This window comes from Silurus meridionalis, chromosome 22 (assembly GCF_014805685.1).
Source record: "Silurus meridionalis isolate SWU-2019-XX chromosome 22, ASM1480568v1, whole genome shotgun sequence".
NCBI classification, from domain to species: Eukaryota; Metazoa; Chordata; class Actinopteri; order Siluriformes; family Siluridae; genus Silurus; species Silurus meridionalis.
In genome coordinates, this window is record NC_060905.1 from 3,118,840 (window position 1) to 3,133,839 (window position 15,000).

General features: G+C 38.5%; 1 protein-coding gene across 2 annotated transcripts in view; it reads left to right on the plus strand.

Annotated features, from left to right (window-relative positions):
- LOC124375782 (dynamin-2-like) overlaps positions 1-11,388 on the plus strand; it is a 13,536-nt gene extending 2,148 nt beyond the window's left edge. For both annotated transcript variants that reach the window (XM_046834404.1, XM_046834405.1), the window contains 3 exons: positions 2,528-2,614; positions 3,950-4,027; positions 11,089-11,388. In XM_046834404.1, coding sequence (XP_046690360.1) covers positions 2,528-2,614; positions 3,950-4,027; positions 11,089-11,139 — 216 coding nt within the window. In that variant the 3' untranslated portion in view covers positions 11,140-11,388. The remainder of the gene's footprint in view (positions 1-2,527; positions 2,615-3,949; positions 4,028-11,088) is intronic.
- Positions 11,389-15,000: the final 3,612 nt, after the last annotated feature.

The window sequence follows — 15,000 nt, forward strand, 5'->3', positions numbered from 1 at the left end:
TTGGTTCCTGAGGTATGGAGTGCTGAATAATAACATAATATGGCTAATAATAATAATAACTATATAGTTCATAGGTTTTACATGTAATCAGACACAATCCAGGGCAGAGGTGACCAGCTTATGGAACTGGTAGTGTTTAGTCACAAGAACATTCTGGGATAATGTCTATAGATATGACCGCAAGGTTTTTTATTCTCCATCTTGCATTCTGAGTGCATTTTTGTATTACTTTTATTAAAATTGAAAACATACACAAAAATGCCAGGGGTTTTAAAAATAAACTGGAGTTAGCTCAGTATCACAGTGGCTGCTCGCTCCATACCAGAAAAGATTTGTTTTGCGCATGCATTAAAATGCTAAAGAATCCAACGCGCTACCATTAGCCGCTAACCAGGAAGTGACTATGGATTCTTTAGCCTTTTATGTCCAGCTGCAAGAATTTCTTTTAAACTGAAAAAATTCTGACACTTCCACATATCGAGGGAGTGAAGGAATGAAGACATTTGATAAAGTCTGCTGAAATTAGTGGAACAGTAAAGTAGAACATATCTTTAGAAAAATGAATATTTAATGTCAAAACACACACACACAAATCTAACAATTACATTTTTTAAATTTATTTAATCTATTTAATTTGTGCCAATTTAATTGATTACTCTCTGCAATTAATAGAATTAAAAAGAAAGCATTAATTGTGATTTATTTTATTTTTACAAAATAATTTTTTATCAATTATTTTACCAAGCAGGCATTTGTTTTAAAACCGTTTTAAAAATATATTGTTATTACAAATGTTAATAATATTAAACTGCGTTAAATTAAACGACAAGCAGTTTTATGTCCCCCCACTGTGTTATTCCCCAAACATACTACATATTTCAGGCTTGCAATAATAATTTTCAATCCAAACGGGTACAAAAGATTGGAGTCATGAGACCAATGGGTGTAAACAGAGTCAGTCATAATTCCAGCATGCCCATTAGCCCCTTGTTTAGTGGAGTAACGAGATTTATCTGCCCCCTTGTGGAAACAGAAGAAACTGCATCCTGAACATACATACTGTACATAAACATACCGTAAATATATTTTTCTCCACTCTTGGGTGCACATCGAAGAACATCCCATCTCTCTCTCTTTTCTTTATTTTTTTTGCTTATTTAAAAACTCACTATATTGAACTTTTGCATACTGTGTTTAAATAAGTAAAAACAGTTAATAAAATAATGTAAAAAGTATAATATATACATGTAACAATGTATTATAGTATAATGCAATGTAATGTAATATAGTTTAATGTATTGTCATAAATCTACTGTAAAGTAATGTAGTACTTAATGCAGTAATGGGCTGAAGTGATTATTCCAATAACTCGATTAATTCAAATACAAAAAAAAAAATGCTTCGTTTAGATCATTTAATCACACACGGAGCATTATTACTGATGCACAGCTCGCTAAACCCTGGAACGCTCTGCACAGGTAAACACAGAATACGCTGCAGAATGAAAAACAGAGGAAGGGGAAGGAAAAAAAGTGAAGGGCGATGAGAAGATTTAGGCCAAAGAAAATGACAAAGTTTCAAAGTTTGCAATAATTTCAAACTAAAAAAAACAAAAACTAAAAACACCATACAGTGCATTTAATTTTTTCATAGGAAATAAATAAATAACCAATAGCTGCAGGCCTGGAATAGTGCTCTGTAATATAGTACAATGCAGTGGAATATACAGTGCATCCAGAAGGTTTTCACAGCACTTTTCCCCACATTTTATGTTAGTTTAATTCCAAAATTGATTAAATTCATTGTTTTCTTCAAACTTCTACAAACAAAACCTAATGACCCCACTAATTTATTATGATATTTTTCATGTTTTATTTTTAATACATTTTCAAAATTTCAAACAAACATCTTTTATGTTGTCATTATGGGTTTTTGTTTTTGGAATTTTGAGGAAAATATTGAATTTTATCCATTTTGGAATAAAACTGTAACAAAATGTGGGAAAAGTGAAGTGCGGTGAAAACTTTTTTTTTTTCCATTTTATCACAATTTTTAATCTCCTTTGTATTTTCACTTCATATATTATTTTACCTGTGCATCTTAGATTATTCATGTTTTTATTTTTGTTTCTTTTTTATTAAATTTTTATTACTATAATTTGTACCACACATTGCACTACCAAAGGAAAAAAAAAAATCTTTGTACAGGCAGGATATCGCAAAAGTGATTTCAGTGTGATGATTAGTGCAGCTCTAATACAGATTTATAAATAAATATAAATACCCAGCTGATGGTAAAAGCTTTGTTCTGATTGGTTTCGTGTGTGTGCCGATTGCAGTCTTTATTGGTGTGAACTAGATAATGCTGGTGGTTGGCTTTGGTTGTGGGCAGCTTCAACGCTTTGTCGCTGCATGAGCTTGTGTGTGTGTGTGTGTGTGTGTGTGTGTGTGTGTGTGTGTGTGTGTGTGTGTGTGTGAATATACAGTAAACACTGTATGTTGCAGTGTTGTGATGTTTGTGTCTGCAGCTGAATTCATACCCCCGGCTGAGGGAGGAGACCGAGAGAATTGTCACTACATACATCCGAGAGCAAGAGGGCAAGACCAAGAGCCAGGTAACACACACACACTTTCTCTAACATAAGAATATTCAAAAAAATAAAGCATGTAACAGATTTGAAACTGAAATTTATTTATAAGTTTAACTTTAGAATTATTCTGAAAGAAAGGATCAGTCCCTAAAAATCTTATATCTTATATCTTCTTAAAATTTTATATTTGCACAAACTACTGTCCCCTATACGGCCTGTTTTCTTGATCACAACTATCATCCAAACTCTCTATAAATAACTTCCTGCAGAACTCTATCCCCAAAGGATGCTTCCAAAGAACTCTCTCCCCAAAGAACTTTTAACCAAAAGAACTTTCTTCCTAGATAATGCCTTCAAATAAAAAACCCTTCCTAAAGAGCTCTCTTCTCATTAAGCTCTCTCCCCAGAGAACTCTTCATCAAGGTATCCTCTCCTTCAAAAGATTCTTTTCCCTACAAATAACTCAACCTACACAAATAACCCTCCCCTAAATGATTTTCTACCCAAAGAACGCTTTACCCAAAAGTGCCCCGAAAGAACTCTCACCACAAAGAACTTTCTTCCCAAAGGATGTCTTTAAATAATTCTCTTCCCAAAGACCCTCTTTCCCCAAAGACCCTCTTTCCCCAAAGACCTCTCTCCCCAAAGACCCTCTCTCCCCAAAGTCCTCTCTCCCCAAAGACCCTCACTCCCCAATGACCATCTTTCCCCAAAGACCCTCTCTCCCCAAAGACCCTCTCTCCCCCAAAGTCCTCTCTCCCCAAAGACCCTCACTCCCCAATGACCCTCTTTCCCCAAAGACCCTCTCTCCGCCAAAGTCCTCTCTCCCCAAAGACCCTCTCTCCCCAAAGACCCTCTTTCCCCAAAGACCCTCTGTCCCCAAAGACCCTCTCTCCCCCAAAGAACCCTCTACCTATAGAACTCTCTCCCTAAAGAACATTCTTCCTAGATAATGCCTTAAAAAACTCTCCCTAAAGAGCTCTCTTCCCAATAAGCTCTTTCCCCAAAGAACTCTCACAGAACTCATCAAGGTATCTTCTCCTTCAAAGGCCTCCAACTTTTTCACCGAATAATCTAGGGAGAGAGTTCTTTAGAACTCTCTCCCTAAAGAACTATTCCCGAAAGGATGCCATGGCAAAGAATTCTCACCCCCAAGGATCCCCTCCAAAGAACACTCTCCCTAAATAATTCTCTTCTCAAAGAACTCTCTCCTCAAAGTCTTCTCTACCCAATCCTTACAAAGACCTGCCCCTCCAAACGACATGCTTAACAGTCTAAAATCCCCAAAGAATTCCAATCTTCCCACCCTCATTGAAAAATCTCCCTGCTGTCTCGTCATTACAAATCTCTTGTCTTTAGGTTCTGTTTCTGATCGACATCTCGATGTCGTACATCAACACCAACCATGAGGACTTCATCGGATTCGCCAAGCACATTGTAAGTAATTGTTTTATTTTCTGCCCCCCTGGACAGAATTCCCTTTGTCGTCTAGACAGGATTCACTCTAATTTAGCCGTTCCTCTCGATCTCTGCTCTCCTTCATGTACGGGGAAGTCTCAATGATACACACGAGTCAGCTTTCAGAGAGAAGTTCCAAAGCTTTATTGTGTCATACATGAATATATACTATATGATAAGAGAGGAAGGGCTGACATATGTATGTGCGGAACAGAAGAAACGGTTGAGCATGATAACTCCATATGGGGTCATGTTAGAAGAAGCCACAAAAAACAGGAATCACCCATATCAGAATGCTACAGTCTTGGGTGTAAGACAGAGAAAGACAAAGATAGAAAGGTGTACAAATGTTCTAGGTCACACAAGTATTATTCTTGTGACTAATCTCTAACTAATGATTAAAGATATTTAAGAATTCTCACATACGTGTACTCTTTCACCTGTGAATCTATCAGCTTGCATACTACAGCTCTTGTTTTTTTGAGTGTGTGCTGGAGGTTAGTACTGATCATTGTAGTCTTTGTAGTTCACCTTAAACCTGAACTAACTTATACCAACTGAGACAAATGCAAAAATGCTGTTCTAAGGATTTCAAACAAATACTCTTGAACTTTTTGGAACGTTTCAACAGTGGTTGGAAATATATTTTCACATGGAGGCGTGAAGGACCAGTGGGGTTCCACTGATCAAGAGCTTGACTGTATAGATATAGAAAAACAATTGACCTCTTTCTTTATTTGTGATAGAGCAGTTCGCTCTTTTGTTCATATTTGGACTAATGTCCTTGCTCAAGGGCTCCTGGTACCCCCAAGCTGCCACTCATGGGCCTTTGAGAAAGGCCCTTAACCCTCTGTGCTCCAGGTGCACCATATCATGGCTGACCCTGCGCTCTGACCCAAGTTTCCAAGCAAGCTAGGATATGCGAAGAAAGAATTTCATTGTGCTGTAGTAAAGTCTATCCTACATTTGCTCTGTCAACACATTTATCAATCCTAGTTTTCAGAAACGGTCAACAGAGCACTTGGACTAAGGTGACCCTGTAAAGTCAGCCTAAACCTATGAGTTTGGTATGGAATGTTTCAGGGCGTTGTTTGTAAATCAAGCGGTTTGATGGGGCATTAAAGGGAAACACTAGCATCAGCAAAGTGGGTCCTGATGCTCTCTGTGGGATTATTTAGGTTTAGCATCTAGCCATTTATTTTACTTTAATGGTAGTTACAATAGTGTAGATATGGATCTTGTTGCCGAAATAGTTTTTTGCATGGGTGTACCAAATTTTTGGCATGCTCGGAAAAGCAAGAAATAATTCTTCAAGGGTCAGCTAACATGAACATGGTTTGTTCCAGTAACTTTGCACGGCTTCTGGTTGCCACTCACAACGTTGCACTTGTAGCACGTACAGTTGTACAGTGGTGTAGTTTAGTAAAGTTGTGCGCATGCCCCGAGTGCGTGTGGTAGCGTCAGCGCCCATGCTAGCCTCGTTAACGGTTCTCGTGACGTCACATTTCAGTTTTGACCACCGGAGGCTGGATGATGGTACCCTTCCCAGGTACGACAGCGACAGGTTTGAATTGTTCACAGTCTTAAAGTCCAGCAGTGCAGTTTTAGCTCATACTGTACATGAGTTTGCTTTTGAAATGTGCAGTGCAAAGTCAGGAGCAGTAATGCATTTACATTCTTTTGATCGTTCTCTCCTTTTCTTTTTTTTTTTTTTTATCCTTTTTTTTATCAATCCAGCACCCAACAAAGGACACTCGCGAACAAGAAAATGCTCAGCTCTGACCCACGCTTTTTTATTACTAGTAGTTTTTATTCCTCTTATCACCTCTGCCTTTCACAAGTCAAGTCTACTTTCACCTGCAGCACTGACAATCGGGGACAAAAATTGTATATATTGATGCGATTTTTCCACTGCATACATACAGAAAAAAGAGGAACTTATGGAACTAATTTGACACCAAAACTATTGCAACGTAGTTTGTCCGATGTAGCTTTTTTTTTAAGTGGTCAAAGAAACAGCAAAGTAGTTTGTGGGGCTACGGTTTTCAGCTTGATGTGTTTACCATCTTAAAAAACAAGGTTCTAAGTAGGACCACTGTAGAAAACTCAGCTATTAAAGCTCTTGGAGAAAAATCAACAGCTTGATGCATCTTTGGAGGTGCAAAGAACTGTTGTATTTTCGAAGCCCTCTAGTACTATTATGTCCTGCTGTTACTAATTGGAATTCTTGCTTCTGTTTTTGGTTTCAGAGCTTTTTCTTTTTAGGATAACATGCAATGGCACTAAACTGGTTGCCAATAGCTGTAGTTTCTGTGCAGTTTCTCTATATATGATTCTTTGTCTTCACCTACAAGAAGAAGAACAAGGGCTGACAATGCCAGTGCCATTTGCAATTTGAGCAGATATGATTGAAAAAAGCTTCACAAATCCATTAGAAATTATCGGTTACTTTTATCACAAGCAGAGACAAAGGACCAATTCAAACCTTTGCTACTGGACTGGAAACCAATGATTGATCCAGTTTTGGGTTTGTCATGCAGTGGAAAAAACCCATACACTCTAAAGGTTCCTCAAATTGTTCTTTTAGGGGGAGTCCTCTAAAGGTTCTTTTCAGAAGCACTTCTTCCGGAAGACTTCAGAAAGCTGTGAAGGTTTAAGAGTCCAAAAAAAAACCCTTTGTTGGATACGTGCAAGTAGATTTTGTTTCCTGAATTTGGACCATTGGTTGCTGTCGGTACTAGTCTTAAGCAGGTTCCAACAATCAGCTGGAATCTTGGTAGTCTTTTTTGAAGATGAAACTTTTTAAGTAAACAGTTACAATGAGTTGCTGAGCTGGGCCATGAAATAAACCTCATACACTTTTTAACGGGATCAAATCTTGTACCCTCAGTATTTCCCTGACCCCTGTCTCTCTGGGAAGAAATTTTTGGACAGTTTAAGTCTGTGTTGAACCTCTGGAGGAATCTAATCCCTTTTGAAGAACCATGTATCCCTCAGAATCCAAAACCCTTAACCAATTTTTTCCAATTTCTCCCCCATATACAGTGCCCTCCACAATTATTGGCACCCCTGTTTAAGATGTGGTCGTGGACCTCTAAAAATTCTCCTTTTTTTAAAACAACATAGAACCCAAATGCAAAAAAAGAGAAAAATCCAACCTTTCATTTAAGTACATTACTTTGGTGGAAAAAAAAATCATACATTTAGAAAAAAAAAGAAAACTTGAAATCATGTGTCCCACAATTATTGGCACCCCTAACAATTCCTCTGAAAAATGTAATTGTTTTTTCTTTTTAATATATTTTTCTGTAGTTGCTAAGGTTGGTCAGGGTATCTAGGGACTTTTAATTAGTAATTCATGATTTCCTGTTTCCCTGGGGTATAAATATGACGTGACACAGAGGCCTAATTCTCTTACCCATTTGTCAACATGGCAAAGACAAGAGAACACACCATTCAAGTAAGGCAGATGTGTGTCGACCTTCATAAGTCAGGCAATGGCTACAAGAAAATAGCCACTCGCCTTAACTTGCCGATATCTACAGTCAGAGGAATCATTAAGAAGTTTAAAACAACTGGAACAGTGACAAACAAGGCTGGAAGAGGTCCCAAGTTTATCTTGCCACAACGCACAGTGAGGAGGATGGTAAGAGAAGTAAAAAAATTTCCCAAGCTCACCGTCACAGAATTGCATCAAAGAGTGGCATCTTGGGGTCACAGAGTCTCCAAAACAACCATCAGACGCTCTCTACATGCCAACAAGCTGTTTGGGAGGCATGCAAGGAAAAAGCCTTTTCTCACTAACACTCACAAATGTAAATGTCTGGAGATTGCTAAGCGGTACTGGGACTTCAACTGGGATCGTGTGCTTTGGTCAGATGAGACTAAGATTGAGCTTTTTGGCAACAAACACTCTAAGTGGGTCTGGCGTAAAACAAAAGATTAGTATGCCGAAAAAGCACCTCATGCCCACCGTGAAGTATGGTGGAGGATCTGTGATGCTGTGGGCCTGTTTCTCTTCCAAAGGCCCTGGGAACCTTGTTAGGGTGCATGGCATTATGAACGCTTTGAAGTACCAGGATATTTTAAATAAAAACCTGATGGCCTCTGCCAGAAAGCTGAAGATGGGTCGTCATTGGGTCTTTCAGCAGGATAATGATCCAAAACATGTGGCAAAATCTACACAAAAGTGGTTCAGCAGTCACAAACTCAAGGTCCTCCCATGGCCATCTCAGTCCCCAGACCTCAACCCAATCGAAAACCTGTGGGGCGAGCTAAAGAGAAGAGTGCATAAGAGAGGACCCAGGACACTGGATGATCTAGAAAGATTGTGCAAAGAAGAATGGTCAAAAATCCCTCTCTCTGTGTTCTCCAATCTTGTGAAATGTTATAGGAGGAGATTAAGTGCTGTCTTGTTGGAGGTTGTACAAAGTATTAACATCAGGGGTGCCAATAATTGTGGCACACATGATTTCAAGTTTTTTTTTTCTTTCTAAATGTGTGATTTTTTGACCACCAAAGTAATGTCCTTAAATAAAAGGTTGGATTTTTCTCTTTTTTTGCATTTGGGTTCTATGTTGTTTGAAAAAAAAAAAGGAGAATTTTTTGAAGTCCACGACCGCATCTTAAACAGGGGTGCCAATAATTGTGGAGGGCACTGTATGAATAAAACCTCGACCACATTGTACACCCCGTACCCTTGCAGGCTCCCACTCATCATGTTTATGCCACACGGAATGTTCTGGCGAACATGTTTTTTTTAACCACATCCAAAGCGGTATTGGAGCACACTCACACCTCCGACACTAATTTAGCATGCGATGCTCATCAGGCATGAACGTGCACAGACCTGACCAGTATTCTTCTCTTTATACACAACGTGTTACGCCTAAATGAATGTTTTCAAATTGCATATACTTATGTCCTCTCTTTCTCCCTCTCTCTCTGTTTATTTATATACATCATTGCTCTTTTTCCTCCCTCTGTGTGTCCTCCTGTTGTCCTGGGATGACATGTCCATCCTTCCCTTTTTGCTCGTCCTCTGACTTGATTTTCCCCTCCTTCTCCTAACCTAACCAATACCCCCCCCAGATGTTGAACTGATGCTGAACTGTATGTGGAGGTGGTAGCTCAGTGGTTAAGGCATTGGGCTTTGGCTCAGAAGATCACAGGTTCAAATCCCACCACCACCAAGCTGCCACTGCTGGGCCCTTGAGCAAAGCCCTAAAAACCCTCCCCTGCTCAGTTGTAAGTCGCTCTGGATAAGTGCATCTGCCAAATGCTGCAAATGTAAATGTATGTTGGTGATCAGTAGATACACCAAGCGCCGATCAAAGCAAATTTAAAACGGAGCGTGCGCTCGATCCTGATCGGTGACTCGCTTTTACTGAGAAACGACTGATTTTGCAAAATAAAGTTAAATAAAAGAGATATTTATCTTTGAAATGCAGTGAAGTTACGATACGTCAAAAAGCTATTAAAGTACAGGAACGGATTACATTTACTTCATCACTGTCCAGCACAGCGAAGATATTTATAGTTTGCTATTGAGACGAGAAAACAGAATCTCTGCTTCTAAAAGATTTAAACAGGATTTAAACCGAATCCTTGAACCTGTGATTGTTTGACTCAACCCAAAAAAATGTCTGGCAACAAACATTTTTCTGCAAAAGCTGTAAATCAGGATCTAGAATTTTCTTTCTTTTTTTGGCTCTGTCTCAGCCAGTTAACTCAAAAAGTGTAGACTTTTCCCACCAATATGTAGTTCCTTTCCAAACTATTAACACAAATTTGGAGGTACACAATTGTATATGTCTTTGGACCTGTTCCAAACCTGTTCCTGCATAATCCAAAGTGCACAAAGCCAGCTCCATGACGATCCAGTTTATACGGTTTGGATGCGTTTGAAAGATCTTGAGTTGTCTGCTGTAGATCTTCTAACCCTATTGAACACCGTTGGGATGAATTGGAACACCACCCCAGGCCTCCTCGCCTCAACTACATCAGCACCTGACTATACGAACACCATTGTGACTAAATGAAAATTCACAAATCTACATCAAATCTATTGAAGCATCTTCCCAGAAGAGTGGAGCTTATTGTAACCGCATAATGGGGACTAGATGTGGAGTGGGATGTTCAGAGAGCACATAAGTGTCCACAAACCTCTTGCACGTGTAGCGTATGCGCTGTCCTACGTGTTGTGGACATTTTCGAAGTGGAGGCACAGCAGAGTCTTGGGATTGATGTGGAATTTCCTGACCGAAGATTTGTCCTTGTTAATATTTTGTGTCAGTCTGAATTCTCTCAATTTTTATTTTCGCTCTGGAGTGAACTCGTGTGTTGTGAGTAAACATTAAAAAAATATCTTAAGCTAAAATACTTTTTAAAAATGGGATTAAATGAATTTTTTTTAATTATATTTTGTATTGTATTGTATATTGTACTGTTCACCAAATCTTTTCCTAATGGAAACAAGAGTAATGTCGGAGCACTTTTACGCTCTTCTGTGAAGAAATGGTTTTATATATATATATATATATATATATATATATATATATATATATATATATATATATATATATATATATGGACAAAAACAACCAATAAGGAGGCAGAATTTTACATCCTGATCATGTGTGTGGTATTCACTTGTATCAGTATGCAGTTGATTCAACTTTCACTTTTTATCCCGTTATAGTTACCTTTACGTATAAAACAAATTCTCACTTACATTCTAGTAGCTATAAATGCCCTATATATATATATATATATTCTTTCCATCTTGATCACTGTAGCTGCTTTATTTAATTAGATTTTATTTGAATGGTTTCTTTAATTATTAGAGATTTTTCTTCGTATTTATTGGATGATTTTTAAACTCTTTTTCTAATAAATAATCTGTTGCCTTCACACCGGAACAGAGTCTGACTTTTCTTTGTGTACTTTCCTTTTCTCTTTGATCTCTCTCTTTCTTTACTTTCTTTTTCTCTTGGTGGAATGCTCAATGCTCATCCTTTCTCTATCTTCTCTCTCTGCAGCTGAAGACCTCCTGGTGCTCCCACCCGGCCCACCATAATCCGCCCTGCTGAGCCCAAGATTTAAATAGAGGCTCCACTCCACTACATTTTTTTTTAAACCTACATATTATACATACATACACACACACACACACACACACACACCTTCCCTCAGGTTTAGAGGATTGATTTGTTTGTTTGTTTGTTCCTTAATTGTAAAATGTTTTCTCTTTTAAAAGAAATAATAAATGTGCGAGGTGTCCAGGGTCCTAAAGGGTGCTAAGCATCCTCGGATCCTCACACCCCCACCACCACGTTTTACTGTTAGTATTATGTTCTTTTTTATATATATATATATATAAAATTCTGTTTTCATTTTACGCCAAATGTAACCGAACGCACACCTTCCAAAAAGCTTGATTGCTTTTTCCGATAGAGAGCGAGCACAGGTTTGGGGAGCTTCACTGCATTTGGTATTTACTCTGGTTATCTTTGTGCAGTATTAAAATTGGTTTGATGATCCAATCATTTAAATGTGTAAAAAGAGAAATAAAAATAAATCGTGATCTCAAATACTTTATCACAGCACTGTACAACTTTTCCATCGACGAGACAACGACGAGTTTAACTTCATGCGAATTCAGTGTGAATCAGTGCTGAAGGTGTGGCGTAGCAAGTGCAATACGGTTTCATATACATAAATAAACCCCGGTTTCAAAAGTATTGGGACACCTGACTTTTCCAGTCATATGAGGTTCTTCCCCTCACAAAGTTGGAGGCACACAATTGTATCGGACGTCTCTTTCCCTTTTTTTTTTTTAACTAGGAGACCCAAACCTGTTCCAGCATTACCCAAAAAGCACAAAGCTAGATCCATGAAGATCTGCTTTCCATTGATTGGAGTGGAAGATCTGCTATTGAGCTCCAAATCCTTTTGAACACCTTCAGGATGAATGTGAACACTGACTGCACTCCAGGCCTCCTCACTTTACCTACATCAGTACCAGTGCCTTTATTAACACCCTGAATGTGCACAAATTCTTTATAGAGCAAATGGAGTCTCAATGTTGAACAGGACAGTCAGGTGTCCACAAACTTCTCGATTAATATTTACAATATTTCCAAGGTTTTTTTTATTAATATTTCCCATGTGTTTTAGTGGTAATAATTAGACCATGTTTTTAAGAATTTTCAAGATCAATAAAATAGTCAACAAAAACATTAAACTTCCTGAGTAAATGACAAAAAAACTTGCTTTTACAGCACAAGTGGTCAAACCTGAAAGTAGGTCGCTACCAGACTTGATCTGAAACAAACCCATGGGATGGTAACACACACATGCAGACATATCGAGTAAAAAGAAATCAGAATCTCAATCTGTGTCTCCACTCTGCTCACTCTTCGTCTCGTTACGCTTCTTCTCAAACAGACGTCCAGCTCCACGACGGAACCAGTGGTGACCCCCGGACCCCTCTGTGGCTCAATGCATCGTAGGACACGAACTTCGAAGTTGCTCTACACATTGTCTTTTTTTTTTTTTTTTATACTTTACATCAGAGTTATTTGACTATTAAAGTTTATTCCCAGATTAGTGATTTCTCACCCCATCAGCAATAAAAAATCAGAAATTACTCAAATGTTTTTGACGTCGTAATTTATTATAAAATATTTTGGTTTTCAAAAATTAAAAAAAAAAAAAGGAATATTAATAGAAATGCAATTGGGATGAAAAAAATGTTTTTTTAATAAGGGCAAATAAACAATTATAATTTATTTAATAAATAAATTTAAAAGAAGAGAAGACAATCGACGATTGGGAAAATTGAACATGTATTAACAGAGTAAAAATATTAAAACGTGAGTCTGTGATTCTGATAGAGTTTAGAATAGAAGACTAAACATTACAACACAGTGAAATACTTTTCCTCGCACTTGTTTGCGTGCTGGGGTCAGAGAGCAGGGTCGGCCATGATACAGCGCCCCTGGAGCACAGATGTTTAAGGGCCTTGCTCAAGGGCCCAAGAGTGGCAGCTTGGCGATACCGGGGCTTTGACCTTTTAATCAGTAACCCAGAGCCTTAACCACTGAGCTACCACTCTCCAAGGATTGCTGACCCTGATGGCTTTTCACAAATGAAGAGAATGAGGGCAAAAGACAGCTTTAAGCCCACAGTTTATTTCCCATTTAATTAGACATTATATCTGACTCAAACAGGAAATTTATTCAGGATTAAACCCTCTTGAAAACACTTAAGGTCTCATTTAAGGATGCGGCTTGATAAAAAAGAACATCTGAGCAGGTAAGATCGATGAGCGTGCATTTAGCTGTGAATTCAACACAGTGAAGTTATTCTCAGCTTTAAAGTGCGCTATTATTCTTTAAATGAGCACGCTCTGACAAACCCCATTAGACATCAATGGAAAAGGAATGTTTTATCGGCAGAATTGACTACGGCCCACGATGCACCGCTCAAGTGCACAAAAGTGGAGGATGAGAAAGAGACATTCATATTAAAGCCATGCAAAAAGCAAGGTGGTGGATCTCTACGCACTTCATATACGAGCTGGTATGGAAAAGTGTCAAGATTAATGGTGTTAACTGGTGCTATTCTGACCACGTGCGGTACCACGTCTTCCTGGGATCTCTGTATATAAAGTCTGCAATTTCATCATAGACAGAAAGTTAGAACAAAAGAGAAAACATGAAACTAGGCCACTCTTCCACATTGATTTTTGAGATGACATACGGTGATGCTGCCAAGAGCCATTGAAGGTGTTTTGAGTGGCACGTGTGCTTCAAAAGTGGAAGAGCATCACTGGAAGACAATTAGAGATCAGAATATCCTTGGATGAGCTCAACCCCTGAAAATGATATCATTCAGCAACTTGTGCATGATTATCCTAGGAGAACAAATCACATGATCTCACTTCCTCACCCACAGACTTTGCCCTCTTCCTGAAGATGAAGCACAAAGGTCACTGTTTTGACACTGTTGCAGAAATCGGTCGCTAATCGCAGAAGGTGCTTGACGCGATTCGAAAAGAAGACTTTCAGGACACATTCCAGAAGAAGGATGGGAGCTCTGTATTGCTAAACATTCTTTAAACATCCCGTTCAACATGTAGGCCGCTATGTACTGTTAAAATAACCTCCACTCTTCTGGGAAGATGTTCCACTGAATTTTGGAGTGTGCTTGTGGAGATTTGGTAAAGTTAGGCACTGATGTAGGTGAGGTGAGGAGGTCTGGGGTGCAGTCAGAGTTCCAATTCATCCCAAAGGCGTTCAATAGGGTTGAGGTTCAGAGCTCTATAGCAGGACATCTTCCACTCCAACCCGTGTAATGCAGATCTTCATGGAGCTGGCTTTGTGACAGGGGCATTGTCATGCTGGAAGAGGTTTGGGTCTCCTAGTGCAAGTGAAGGTCAAATTTCATCCTACAGCATCCAAAAACGTCCTAAACAATTGTGTGCCTCCAACTCTGTGATAACAGTTTGGAGAAGAACCACGTATGAAGGTCAGGAGTCCTAATACATTTGTCAATATATTATAGGTCTATGCATATAAACATAATGATTATGAGACCATTACAGCATGCATTTAGAATATTTACAGTTATTTAATGACTTATTAAACCACTGCAAGAAAGCACAGAAATGATCTACAGCAGGGGTGTCAAACTCAAATTTACAGTGGGCCAAAATTAAAAACTGGGACGACGTCACGGGCCAAACTCAATATTTATTAAAAAATTTACTGCAATTGTGCATGTTTTCCGTCTCTCCAGATGTGTAATGTTGAACCTTTTCATATGGAAACAAACTTTAATTTTGCATAAACATTGAATCTGGAACAACCAAAGTTTAATATTATAAACACACGAGAAATTGAATTTGAAATAAAACACACATCAGTGGTATTTGTTTCTTGTTTTTC